This window comes from Pristiophorus japonicus, chromosome 7, assembly GCF_044704955.1.
Source record: "Pristiophorus japonicus isolate sPriJap1 chromosome 7, sPriJap1.hap1, whole genome shotgun sequence".
NCBI lineage: Eukaryota > Metazoa > Chordata > Chondrichthyes > Pristiophoridae > Pristiophorus > Pristiophorus japonicus.
In genome coordinates this window covers 48,798,320-48,812,636 of record NC_091983.1, presented here as the reverse complement: position 1 = coordinate 48,812,636, position 14,317 = coordinate 48,798,320, and the positions used below count along the sequence as shown (strand labels likewise).

General features: G+C 42.6%; 1 protein-coding gene across 1 annotated transcript in view; it reads right to left on the bottom strand.

The window, feature by feature from the left end:
• sntg2 (syntrophin, gamma 2) overlaps window positions 1-14,317 on the bottom strand; it is a 403,287-nt gene that overhangs the window by 187,831 nt on the left and 201,139 nt on the right. Inside the window, exon 9 of the mRNA XM_070884354.1 lies at window positions 748-875. Within this exon, the coding sequence (XP_070740455.1) occupies window positions 748-875 (128 nt within the window). The remainder of the gene's footprint in view (window positions 1-747; window positions 876-14,317) is intronic.

Here is a 14,317-nt window from a genome sequence, read left to right as displayed (position 1 = left end):
ACTAGGACTCAGATATTTACAAACATCTGCCAATCTGCACATTCCTTACCAACAGTAATCCACCTTTAATTGATTTTTTTTCTTTGTTCCTGGATGTGGGCGGCGCTGACAAGGCCAGCATTTATTGCCCATCCCTAATTGCCCTTGAGAAGGTGGTGGTGAGCCGCCTTCTTGAACCGCTGCAGTCCGTGTGGTGAAGGTACTCCCACAATGCTGTTAGAGAGGGAGTTCCAAGATTCAGTTGAGGTAGAAGATCAGCCATGATATAATTGAATGGTGGAGCAGGCTCGAGGGGCCGAATGGCCTACTGCTGCTCCTAATTCTTATGTTCTTATGTTATTGTGAGCAACCAACAGGGGTTTGTCAATATTAAGAAGCTGAGAAATGGTTCTGTTTTTAGACCCAATTTCATACTCCTATTAAAATCGAGTTCATTTTTTCCAAAAGGAGAAAGTATTGACTTGCTTTGTGATTATACATCAGTATGCTTGAGGTTGCTGTGGACTAGTTTAGGTAAGAAACTGTTATATTTAACTTCATTATACATTACTTCATATCTCGGCAAACATAAACACAATTAATCCAAAGCAAACTGCATCTTCTGGTAACTTTGTACATTGCTATGGAAATGTAATAATTTCTCATCATTGTAAAGGACTCTGTCCCCTAACATACCTAAACATCTGTTCACAAACAATATCAGAAATGTTCCAATTTGCTCAGTCTTTGTCTCTCTGGATTACAAACCTTAATTGATCTGCTCCAGTTCTGTACCTTGAGACTCGAGCCATCGACAAAGGGACCGATAAGGTATCTAGCCAACGCTTCTCATATTTTGGTTCATTAGCTGAAGGTGAAGAAGGTGATGACGGTGCCTGTATGGAATAAATGAGATGCATCAGAAACACCATCTAATCTGAAAGCTACTCCAGTGCATCCAGTATTGGTTTATGTCTGGAATAATTCACAGCACCTTACATTATTAATGTCCAGATTTCATAAATAACCAATTAGACAGATAAAATTAAAAAAAATAACCAGCACAGAGGGCTATTACATCAACTAAAAATTCAGAAATGTGTACTTATTAGCTTCTCAGTGTGTCTAATACTATATACTCATACATGAGCACAAAGCTCACAAATTAAATATTTTTCCCTTTCTCTACTGAATTTGAATGCCATCATCTTGTGGACAGCCTTTAATAGAAGATCCTTAGAATAGAAGTTTAACCCACATTGTGTTCAATTTTTAAGTTCAGTTCATGCCAGTTCCTCCCCCCGCCACCCCACCCCCCACCACCCCAATTTGGAATAGAATAATATAAAACTTAAGATTTAACATTCAAGCTTTTTAACAACACTCTGGAACATGACAACATTGTGAACCTTATCATCATCGGTCGACTATTGTCGATGCTTTTGTTCTTTTGTTGACTTGTTCTGTACTGAAGTTGAGTCATGGCTCAAGATTGTGGATGCCGTTGCTTAATTCAAGGATTGGCTCATCTGCATTTTGATGCATTTCCTCCCTCAAGGGTCTCACTATTCTCCTCCAGGCACTCATCTGCCCGCAGCCGGTGGCATTTTCTGGTGTTGGCTGGGTTACTTAACTGATGTTAACCAATTATAGGTAGTACTGTCTACTGCCATTACAGGAGCAGGTTTAATAGCTGACCTGACTACTTTAGTGAACTTAGATTTCTGTTAAAACGTAAGTAGACATGTGATATGTCACACAATAATAGATTCTGATAAGAAGTCAAGAAGGAATTATGAGAAATCTATACAAGTCAGAGCAGAACAGCGCACACGTTGATAGTTTGTACAGTTGTACAAAACAGCAATCACGTTACAAATATTAAGAGGAGGAATACACCTGCACCATAATCAGTAATGTCTTCACTGGGCTTGAAAACACTTTAAAAGGTAAGCCCTTGATTTCAAGGTAATTGCAATATGTGTAGCCATGTTTTGTAGAAATTATATTTTTTATGGTTTATGGGATATAAAGAAAGAAAGACTTGCATTTATATAGCATATTTCACAGCCATCAGATGTCTCAAAGTGCTTTACAGCCAATGAATTACTTTTGGAGTGTAGTCAACGTTGTAATATGGGAAACGCGGCAGCCAATTTGTGCACAGCAAGCTCCCACAAATAGCAAAGTGATACTGTAATGACTGTTTTTGTTATGTTGATTGAGGGATAAATATTGGCCAGGACACCAGGGATAACTCCCCTGCTCTTCTTCAAAATAGTGCCATGGAATCTTTTACATCCAGCTGAGAGAGCAGACGGGGCCTCGGTTTAATATCTCATCCGAAAGACAACACCTCCGACAGTAAAGCACTCCCTCAGTACTGCACTGGAGTGTCAGCCGAGATTTATGTGCTCAAATCATTGGAATAATTCAGAGACGAGTGTGCTACCAACTGAGCCACAGCTGACACTGTGACACAGCTGAAATAATAACAATCGATTTAATTAATATGTTAAACATAATAGTGTATGTATATTAAATAATGGGAAAAGAGCAAGCTTTACAATTAAAATCTTTGAGATGACTGCATTCCAGGTTGTTGACTGCTCCCATTAAACACTCTCTGCAAGTACTGCAGATCATACTGGAGTAAGAATGCAGACCTTAGTCCTGGAATCGAACTCCAAGCGCTGATTAAAGTATGAGGCATATCTGGCTGCTTTAATGCCATTGAGGTCCTATAATTGCAGCACAAAGTAAGCCGGAATATTTACTATTAGTAGCTGTAGATAGATTTGAACCTGTAATCCATTTTAAATTTAACAGTTCTGCTACCAATGTAACAGGAGTTGTATATATTTTTTTATCTCGAACAGCTCTTCAGCTAAGTTGTATCTGAGAGATGCCATCACCAGCAACTTAAGCACCACCATCTTCAATCTCCAGATGCCTTTTCCTTGCTAAAATTCAAGAAAATCTACTTTACTAAATTGTTATTGGTTCATAATGGCAATTTAGAAAGAGCCTTTTTCTGTAACTTTATCACACATAGGCACAGAATATCAGTGAACACTCTTCCAATGCCACTCAGCAGTCAAAACTCAATGACGATTAGTTCACCTAATGATCTGCAACATATACATTTTTCTGGCATTAAATTGAAATATCTGAGTATATTGCAGTAAAATTCAAATCTACTTGCTATAAATCTCCTTGTGTTGTCTGTTCTTTAAGCCTTTGAGTTACAAATGTTCATTAAAACTGTAACTGAAAAAATAATCGAAATGTGATTCTGAATTTTCTAAATTTCTTCTGTCCACTTAACCAGAAAATATATCTTCTTTAATGAAAAAATCATTTTTAATGCTCCTTGATCCTTCTTTTCTGCTTATGTTACTCCATGAGTAAAATGTAGCATATTCATCATGAAATAATTAAATGTATCCTTCATTCTTTTGCTTTTGCCTGATTCTTCCGAACCTCCCCGACTCTCAGTTCTTTTCTTTGGTGATAATTTTAATCCCAAAAATGGGTGGGTCTGCATCAAGTGGGAGGTTGAAACATTAAAAATCTGAAACAGGAACCCAACCTGCCTCGATCCCGCCCACTTCTATTTTAACGGAGGCGGGACAAGAGGGGTGCGACCAATTTGCTCGCAGGAGGCGGGTCAGTCGTTGAATCCTTTTAAGGAGGCCACGTGCCTTCATTTTAATCTATGCTGGCCGGGCTTCCTGGGCCTTGGCAAACCCAAGAGGTAAAAGGAGGTGAGAAAGGCTGGATCCATAAGGTAAGTGCCTTTACATCACTGCTTGTAGGCCAGGAGGAGCAAGAGTGTTTGCTGCAGGCCCAACAAGCTACCCAGTAAACACCCACCCACCGCGATCTCGCTCCCCCACCTGCGATTGGATCGCCTGACCATGATCTCCCCCCCACCGCCTCCTCCCCCTTCCTCCCCACCACAATCTACACCCTGACCACGATCTACCCCATGTCCATCATCTTCCCTGACCACAATCTTCTCACCCTGACCACGATCTATACCCCCCCACCACCATCTCCCCCTGACCACGATCTACTCCCCCAACCACGATCTACTCGCCCGACCACCATCTCCCCCTGACCACGATCTACTCCCCCAACCACGATCTACTCCCCCAACCACGATCTACTCGCCCGACCACCATCTCCCCCTGACCATGTCCACCACCTCCCCTGAACACCGTCTCCCCCGACCACCATGATCTACACCCCTGAACCACCATCTCCCTGACCACCAAGTTTTCAGTACAAAAGCCGGGATGTTGTCAGGGCCCATAGCCTTTGCTGCATTCAGTGCGCTCAGCCATTTCTTGATATCACATGGAGTGAATTGAATTGGCTGAAGACCGGCTTCTGTGATGGTGGGAACTTCAGGAGCAGGCTGATAGAAATCAACCACTTGGCACATCTAGCTAAAGATGGTTTCAAATGCTTCAGCCTTGCCTTTTGCATTTGCGTGCAGAGGTCCGCCATCATTGAGGATGGGGATATTCACGCGACTCCTCCTCTCGTTAATTGTTTAATTGTCCACCACCATTCTCAACGTTTGCAAAAACAAAATTTATACTTTGCAACATTTTCTCTGCTCAGAAGTCAATATAAAATATGCATTGTACATAGCTGAAAGTTTCGAACACCTTGCAAAAGAATATCTGTTGAATACCGCCAATGCAAACTGCAGACTCCTATAAATAATAAAATCATAGGAAATTCTACAGACTTACTCATGCTGAGAAGAGTAATATCGTAGGTCTATTGCTATACATGATGTGTAACTGATAGAGCTACTGATATATATTTTTGACTTTTATGCTGCACATACAAATGCATATTTAAGAAGTCACAAAGTTAAAGTGCAAAATCAAATTTACCAGGAAAGCTGGATTGTTGTAATTTGAAAAATAACCCAATTTTATGATGGACTTTTCCCTACTCATTCCTACCTGGCATTCCCGTGGGCTTCTCCAGTGGGGGATCAGCAGAACCAGCAAAGAAATGGCCTAAACCATTAAAAAAAGCCACTGATGCTATTTCTCCAGGGTTACCACTGATTTTCTGCCAAAATTATGGTGGGATGATGAGGAAAACCGCCACAGAATCTTAGGGTCTCAATGGCTGGATTTTCGGCTCGTTTGCTCCTCTGTTTATGCCCTACATGGACGGTAAACGATGTTTCTAGGTGTAATGCTGGGCGTCCAGCTTTTAGCGCCCGGCTGGCAAATTCAGCTCATGGTTTGCGGTGGTGCAAAAACCAACCGCCCGCCCTCTAGTTTCACTGAGATCATGGCTCCGTTAGTGGCCCGGATGCAAAATTCGGCCCTAGCGCCTCATTTAACTTCCACCCCAGGAAACGTTTGAAAAACCAGGCGTTCCCAGGGTGTAGCAGGCGGTAATATTTTAAATGGCAGGATAAGGATTCTAAGTTCCAGGTCACATTGACTGCAATGGTTGCGCACATCATGCTGCGTGAAGCTCTGACTTGCAAACGGGCACTTTTATCTGCCATTACATTGTTCTTCAAGGTGAGTGAGAAAATTTAAGGGAGGCATTACTAGTTCACCAGTGTATCATGCTCCATGCTATTATCAGACGGCGTCAAGTTAGAAGAAGGGCTCTTGGCCATGTCGGCTCATGGATGAAGAGAGGCCGAAGATGTCTGGGGAGGAGGGCTTAACCCCCACAGGTTTACAGCTACCAAAGCTCATACTTCCAGCTCTCTGAGGAGCAGTATGTGAGAAGGTTGCACTTCTGAAAGGAAGTGCTGACAGAGATATGCCATCTCCTACAGGCAGACCAATGCTTGGACCACTCTGGATTCTGCCTGGATGACTGCCTTCAATATTCCCCTCAACAGGTATCGAAATAAATTGTAGTGTGTAGTAGGGATTACAGGCCCACCTCAGGAGGAGGAGGACGATGAAGAGGAGCCTTGTGAAGTCCCATTGGATAGCCACACCATCCACAGGGAGGCACAGTGGAGATGCAGCTGGACCAAGAGTCACACGTCACCAGCCTAAATGGAGGAAACTAGGGATGGAGCTAATACTGGACACGCTATGTGCCCCCATGAAAGCAAATCTCCGATGAACGTTGGAATGATATACAAGACAACCAATGGCATAGGATGACTCATAAATTTTACTGCAACAAAGTAACAATAACTTCCCCACCAAAATAAAACCATACAATATACAATGTTATGTTGCAGGGCACTGAACAACAATGAAGTTCCTTAAATCAACCAAAACTTTTTTAACGTCGCAATTTTCGGCTGGGGCGCAAAAACTTCCTTGTGTAACGCCTGATTTTGCACCCCCGATCAGGGAACCTCATTTTTTGCTGAATTTTGCAGACGAGGGCACAAACTTTTTCCAGGCTGTATCAGGGCTGCCCCGCTAGCATTACCACCTGAAAAATCACAAAAAACAAAAATCTTTTCACAAGAGAAATGTTTTACAAATAAAAAAATGTAGAAATTTGTAACGATTAATGTTATGAGTTATGTAACGAGTTTGAAAAGTAAATAGACACGCGCAAGTGATAGGAATGGGTGTCACTAACCTGTGAATGTTTGACCTGATTATTGCCCTGATTATTACCCTCTTACCTGCACAGTGCACTGACTCCTGTGACTGTGCAAGCGCTCCTGAGTTTATAAGAGCGAGATTAATTTTATTTGACCATGATAGATAATTAGCTGACTTTCATAACGCCTGCTTGCATGTAAAACTGCTCAGATGTTTTTCAGGATTATGGTACTATCTAATCATTAAATTTGAGGGTACTATCTAATCATTAAATTTGGAGAGGACTGTGCATGCTGGAATATATTATTTAATGCAACCAAGATCATTGATTCTTTTACCGAGTTAATAACAGCCAAATCTATTTTTGTCTCACTTGGTTACAGTCACCACGACAGTTGCATTTTTCATTCAAAATTCAGTCTGTTTCGCTGGATTGATCATGTATGAATTAAATAAAGAGGATCATGAAGGATTAGTGAATTATATACATTTTCAGATTACAGAGAACTCTGCATGAAAGACCATCTGTACAGTCAGACCACGTAATGGCTGTTCCAATAATAAAATATTAGTGCCAAGGGACTGTGGTTACGATTTCTCCTATGATGGACAGGAATGACTTTATCGCCATCTGTAGTGGATGAAAAAAAATAGCTAACCCAACCTCAGAAATTTAACACTTAAATATCCAGAAAAGGGAATGTACAATTTATAGTATATCCATTTGTAGTATATCCATGTTATTAAGACATCATCTGTGTACATTGAATAAATCATATGTCCAAGCAGCAAATTTAATTTTAATTGATTCTCTCATGTCTTATCTTTCCTCTTATTTAATCCTCCTACCCACTAAAAACCTGCTCTTTCTCAGGCACAACAGCATTTGTTGGATACAGGACCAAATATGCAACCTATTCATTCATCTACACCAAGGCTGCAGTGCAAACTTGCTGCATAAAAGTGGCCATATTTCAGCCATCTTGACACTGAAGGAAAACCAGTGTCCGAAGACACCGAAGATAGAAGAAACAAACCACCAGGCTGCAGAAGGCACAGTAGTGAGTATAACCTCTGGTCCCCGGAACTCCCAACTCAGTTAGGCCAGGAAAGGTGGGAGGTTGGGCATTGTACTGCTAAACTTGTGTAAAGATTTTCGTTGTGTCCGTTTAGTGGGATTTAGGGGGATTGTTTTGTTGGTGTTTGGTGTTTGTTGAGATACGCCTTGTCAAATAAATTGGAAGCCTAAGTTCCTCTTGGAATCACTTTGTCTCAGTTTTATTGTATTAGATCTCCTGATCGTGAGTCTTATGTCAGAATAGTGTAAGGGAAGCTAGGAGCACCTCGAAAACGCCTCGAAAAGACAGGCTAGGGAAGAAGGGGTTAGAAGTGTTTGACACTCACAGGTGCCTCACAGGCTAGGCATAAGCTGTGGGGACGCACGAGTCTCAAAACCCCCTTCATAAGCTGTGGACACAGTCTCTCCAGGGGTGCTCTTGCAACACTCAGGGTACCTCACAGGCCAGGCATAAGCTGTGAGGGCAGAAGCCCAGAGAGAGACACCCAAGGCACAACAACACTCTCCGAGAACCCCTTACACACCTCGGGTTCTCGACCCATCTGCCAATGAGAACAGTTTCTCTTTATCTACTCTGTCCAGACCCTTCATCAATTTGAACACCTCGATCAAATCTTCTCTCAATCTTCAATCCAAGGAGAACAACCCCAGCTTCTCCAGTCTATCAATGTAACTGAAGTCCCTCATTCCTGGAATCCTTCTCGTAAATCTTTACTGCATCTTCTCTAAGGCCTTTACATCCTACGCAAAGTGTGATGCCCAGAATTGGACATAATACTCCAGTTGGGGCCGAACCATTGTTTTATACAGGTTTATCACTTTTGCACTCAGTACCTCTAAATATGAAGTCCAGGATCCCGTAAGCCCTTCCAACTGCTTTCTCAACCTGCCCTGCCACCTTCAATCCACATATATCCCCAGGTCTCTCTGCTGGTGCATGCCATTTAGGATTGTATGATTTAGTTTATATGTCCTCTCCCCATTCTTTCTACTAAAATATCACTTCACACTTTCCTGTGTTAAATTTAATCTGCACATGTCCGCCCATTTCACCAACCTGTCTATGTCTTCCTGAAGTCTATCACTCTCTTCCTCACTGTTCACTATACTTTCAAGTTTTGTGTCATCTGCAAATTTTTAAATTGTGCCCTGTACACCCACATCCAAGTCATTAATATATCAAGAAAAGCAGTGGTCCTCGAACCAACCCCTGGGGAACACCTTCCTCCTTTTCGAAAAACAACCGTTCACTATTACTCTCTGTATCCTGTCAGTTAGCCAATGTCATATCCATGCTGCCACTATTCCTTTTATTCCATGGGCTTCAACTTTGCTGGCAAATCTATCATGTAGCACTTGGTTGAGCGCGTTTTGGAAATCCATGTACACTATGTCAATCACATTACCCTCATCAACCCTCTCTGTTACCACATCAAAAACTCCATCAAGTTGGTTAAACAAGATTTGCCTTTAACAAATCTGTGCTGGATTTCCTTAATTAATCCACACTTATCCAAGTGACTGTTAATTTTGTCCCTGATCACCATTTCTAAAAGCTTCCCCACTACTGAGGTTAAACTGACTGGCCTGTAGTTGCTGTGTTTATCTTTACACCCTTTTTTGAACAATGGTGTAACATTTGCAATTTTCCAGTCCTCTGGCACCACTCCCATATCTATGGAGGATTGGAATATTATGGCCAGTACCTCCACGATTTCCGCCCTCAATTCCCGTAGCATCCTAGGATGCATCCCATCCGCTCCTGGTGATTTATCTACTTTAAGTACAACCAGCCTTTCTAATACCTCTTCTTTATCAATTTTTATTCTATCAAGTGTCTTCACTACCTCCTCCTTCACAATGTCTATGACAGCATCCTCTTTCTTAGTGAAGACAGATGCAAAGTACTCATTTAGTACCTCAGCCATACTCTCTGCCTCCATGTGAAGGTCTCTTTTTTGATCCCTAATTGGTCCCACCTCTGCTCCTGCTACTCTTTTACTTTTTATATGCCTATAGAAGACTTTTGGATTACCTTTGCATCATTATATTCTCTATCTGTTTTATCATCCAGGGACCCCTGACTTTACTTTCTTATTTTTGCAGATGACTAACAACATTTCTGAAGGCTGACATGATATGACAGGACGCCAAGCTATAGGAACAGTGAAGAAGGCTATAGCTATTCACATTGTTGAGATAAGTCCAGCTTCTGGTTGCACTTGTCTCTGCCATTAGTAGCCCTGACTCATGAATTTGGTGATGAGAAAGTGTAAACGCCATCTTAACTCTTTGCAAATTGACTCTCCTAAACTACAGCTCCTGTCTTCCTAGTGATCGCACCCAGTAAAGGGAAATGGGTAACATCTGTTGCTGTAGGATTTTTGCCGTTAGTTATAGGCAGAAATCAGGACATGATGTATATCAATGCCACTTCTGATTACTAAGAAAGGAACAATTATATCTGATCTCTCCACTAAGACAACCTTATGTCATAGTTGATCATTGGACACAAGTTTCACTGTGTTCCACTTGTCACATCAGAATTGATTCCCTGTTTTGCCCCAGAGGTCATCTAATTTTAATTCAAAGCCAGGTTTGGGCACTGTTTGCAGATCTGTACACGTTTTATTTTCTGGAGCAGCAGTTCAGGTGCTCTCAAGGGATCTGGCTGCCACTTCACTTCTTGATAATCTTCTCACTGCTTGTACCTGCTGCAGGCGGTGCCAAGTGATACGTATGGCACTGGCAAATTGTCAATTGAACACTGGAGGGTCCCCTGATGGGAGCAAAGACATTGTGACAATTACACTCCAATATCTCCTCTTGTATTGCTTTTGTTATTCTAGGAATATTCTAGAGCGTCTGGAAATAAAGGCAGCTAATTACTACCACACTAATTTGAGTATTTATTGGAACATTACATCAAAGAAATGTTCCTGCAGAATATGTTGAATTTTTGCATTAAAAAGTTTGTAATCAAAATCCCTTTTCATTTCACATTGATAGATTTTTAAAAAATTTAATAAGTTATAGCAACAATTAGTAACCTTTGGAATTATCTGCATTCATCTGACTAACCATACTATCACTTTCCAGAAAACTACTGGCTCTGAACAGCCATCCTTCCCTTCACAGATGCAATTGCTGAGGCACTCTTTCCCCTCTAAGTCCCAGTGCACAGATGCACACTTTCACTCCATCCCCAAAGCTTCCCAGATGTATGCTCTTCCCCGTCCCATCCCAAAACCTTCCAGTTCACAAAGAGACTCGACCCCTCTCTCCATCCGAAACCTCTCCAGTTGACAGAGACCCAGGTTGAGCCTTTACACTGGATTCAGGCAACATTACAGAGAATTACATTGAATTTACAGCACAGAAACAAGCCATTTGGCCCAACGGGTCTATGCTGGTGTTAATGTTCCACACAAGCCTCCTTCATCTAACCCTGGGTACGGTAGCATAGTAGTTATGTTGCTGGATTAGTAATCCAGAGACCTGGACTCATAATCCAGAGATGTGAGTTAAAATCTCAACACGGCAGATGGAGAATGTCATGTATTCAACTGTCATTGTAACCCATGTATAAACTGACCTAAGTTGTACACCGTGAGAACACTAACCACTAGGTGGTGAACTTGTGGGAGACTACTCCTAACCTGGACTTTCAGGTATAAAAGGGAAGCTCCACCCACCTTCTTCACTTCAGTGCTGGCTAATAAAGGTTACTGGTCACAGATGAATACGTGGCTTGAGCAATGGTGCAGCAGGGAGGGATTCAAATTCCTGGGGCATTGGAACCGGTTCTGGGGGAGGTGGGACCAGTACAATCCGGACGGTCTGCACCTGGGCAGAATCGGAACCAATGTCCTCGGGGGAGTGTTTGCTAGTGCTGTTGGGGAGGAGTTAAACTAATATGGCACGGGGATGGGAACCAATGCAGGGAGATAGAGGGAAACAAAAAGGAGGCAAAAACAAAAGACAGAAAGGAGATGAGGAAAAGTGGAGGGCAGAGAAACCCAAGGCAAAGAACAAAAAGGGCCATTGTACAGCAAAATTCTAAAAGGACAGAGGGTGTTAAAAAAACAAGCCTAAAGGTTTGTGTCTTAATGCAAGGAGTATCCGCAATAAGGTGGATGAATTAACTGTGCAAATAGATGTTAACAAATATGATGTGATTGGGATTACGGAGACGTGGCTCCAGGATGAGCAGGGCTGGGAACTCAACATCCAGGGGTATTCAACATTCAGGAAGGATAGAATAAAAGGAAAAGGAGGTGGGGTAGCATTGCTGGTTAAGGAGGAGATTAAGGCAATAGTTAGGAAGGACATTAGCTTGGATGATGTGGAATCTATATGGGTAGAGCTGCAGAACACCAAAGGGCAAAAAACGTTAGTGGGAGTTGTGTACAGACCTCCAAACAGTAGTAGTGATGTTGGGGAGGGCATCAAACAGGAAATTAGGGGTGCGTGCAATAAAGGTGCAGCAGTTATAATGGGTGACTTTAATATGCACATAGATTGGGCTAACCAAACTGGAAGCAATACGGTGGAGGAGGATTTTCTGGAGTGCATAAGGGATGGTTTTTTAGACCAATATGTCGAGGAACCAACTAGGGGGGAGGCCATCTTAGACTGGGTGTTATGTAATGAGAAAGGATTAATTAGCAATCTCGTTGTGCAAGGCCCCTTGGGGAAGAGTGACCATAATATGGTGGAATTCTGCATTAGGATGGAGAATGAAACAGTTAATTCAGAGACCATGGTCCAGAACTTAAAGAAGGCTAACTTTGAAGGTATGAGGCGTGAATTGGCTGAGATGGATTGGCGAATGATACTTAAGGGGTTGACTGTGGATGGGCAATGGCAGACATTTAGAGACCGCATGGATGAACTACAACAATTGTACATTCCTGTCTGGCATAGAAATAAAAAAGGGAAGGTGGCTCAACCGTGGCTATCAAGGGAAATCAGGGATAGTATTAAAGCCAAGGAAGTGGCATACAAATTGGCCAGAAATAGCAGCGAACCTGGGGACTGGGAGAAATTTAGAACTCAGCAGAGGAGGACAAAGGGTTTGATTAGGGCAGGGAAAATGGAGTATGAGAAGAAGCTTGCAGGGAACATTAAGACGGATTGCAAAAGTTTCTATAGATATGTAAAGAGAAAAAGGTTAGTAAAGACAAATGTAGGTCCCCTGCAGTCAGAATCAGGGGAAGTCATAACGGGGAACAAAGAAATGGCGGACCAATTGAACAAGTACTTTGGTTCGGTATTCACGAAGGAGGACACGAACAACCTTCCGGTTATAAAAGGGGTCGGGGGGTCTAGTAAGGAGGAGGAACTGAGGGAAATCCTTATTAGCCGGGAAATTGTGTTGGGGAAATTGATGGGATTGAAGGCCGATAAATCCCCAGGGCCTGATGGACTGCATCCCAGAGTACTTAAGGAGGTGGCCTTGGAAATAGTGGATGCGTTGACAGTCATTTTCCAACATTCCATTGACTCTGGATCAGTTCCTATGGAGTGGAGGGTAGCCAATGTAACCCCACTTTTTAAAAAAGGAGGGAGAGAGAAAACAGGGAATTATAGACCGGTCAGCCTGACATCGGTAGTGGGTAAAATGATGGAATCAATTATTAAGGATGTCATAGCAGTGCATTTGGAAAGAGGTGACATGATAGGTCCAAGTCAGCATGGATTTGTGAAAGGGAAATCATGCTTGACAAATCTTCTGGAATTTTTTGAGGATGTTTCCAGTAGAGTGGATAAGGGAGAACCAGTTGATGTGGTATATTTGGACTTTCAGAAGGCGTTCGACAAGGTCCCACACAAGAGATTGATGTGCAAAGTTAGAGCACATGGGATTGGGGGTAGTGTACTGACATGGATTGAGAACTGGTTGTCAGACAGGAAGCAAAGAGTAGGAGTAAATGGGTACTTTTCAGAATGGCAGGCAGTGACTAGTGGGGTACCGCAAGGTTCTGTGCTGGGGCCCCAGCTGTTTACACTGTACATTAATGATTTAGATGAGGGGATTAAATGTAGTATCTCCAAATTTGCGGATGACACTAAGTTGGGTGGCAGTGTGAGCTGCGAGGAGGATGCTGTGAGGCTGCAGAGCGACTTGGATAGGTTAGGTGAGTGGGCAAATGCATGGCAGATGAAGTATAATGTGGATAAATGTGAGGTTATCCACTTTGGTGGTAAAAACAGAGAGACAGACTATTATCTGAATGGTGACAGATTAGGAAAAGGGGAGGTGCAAAGAGACCTGGGTGTCATGGTACATCAGTCATTGAAGGTTGGCATGCAGGTGCAGCAGGCGGTTAAGAAAGCAAATGGCATGTTGGCCTTCATAGCAAGGGGATTTGAGTACAGGGGCAGGGAGGTGTTGCTACAGTTGTACAGGGCATTGGTGAGGCCACACCTGGAGTATTGTGTACAGTTTTGGTCTCCTAACCTGAGGAAGGACATTCTTGCTATTGAGGGAGTGCAGCGAAGGTTCACCAGACTGATTCCCGGGATGGCGGGTCTGACCTATCAAGAAAGACTGGATCAACTGGGCTTGTATTCACTGGAGTTCAGAAGAATGAGAGGGGACCTCATAGAAACATATAAAATTCTGACGGGGTTAGACAGGTTAGATGCAGGAAGAATGTTCCCAATGTTGGGGAAGTCCAGAACCAGG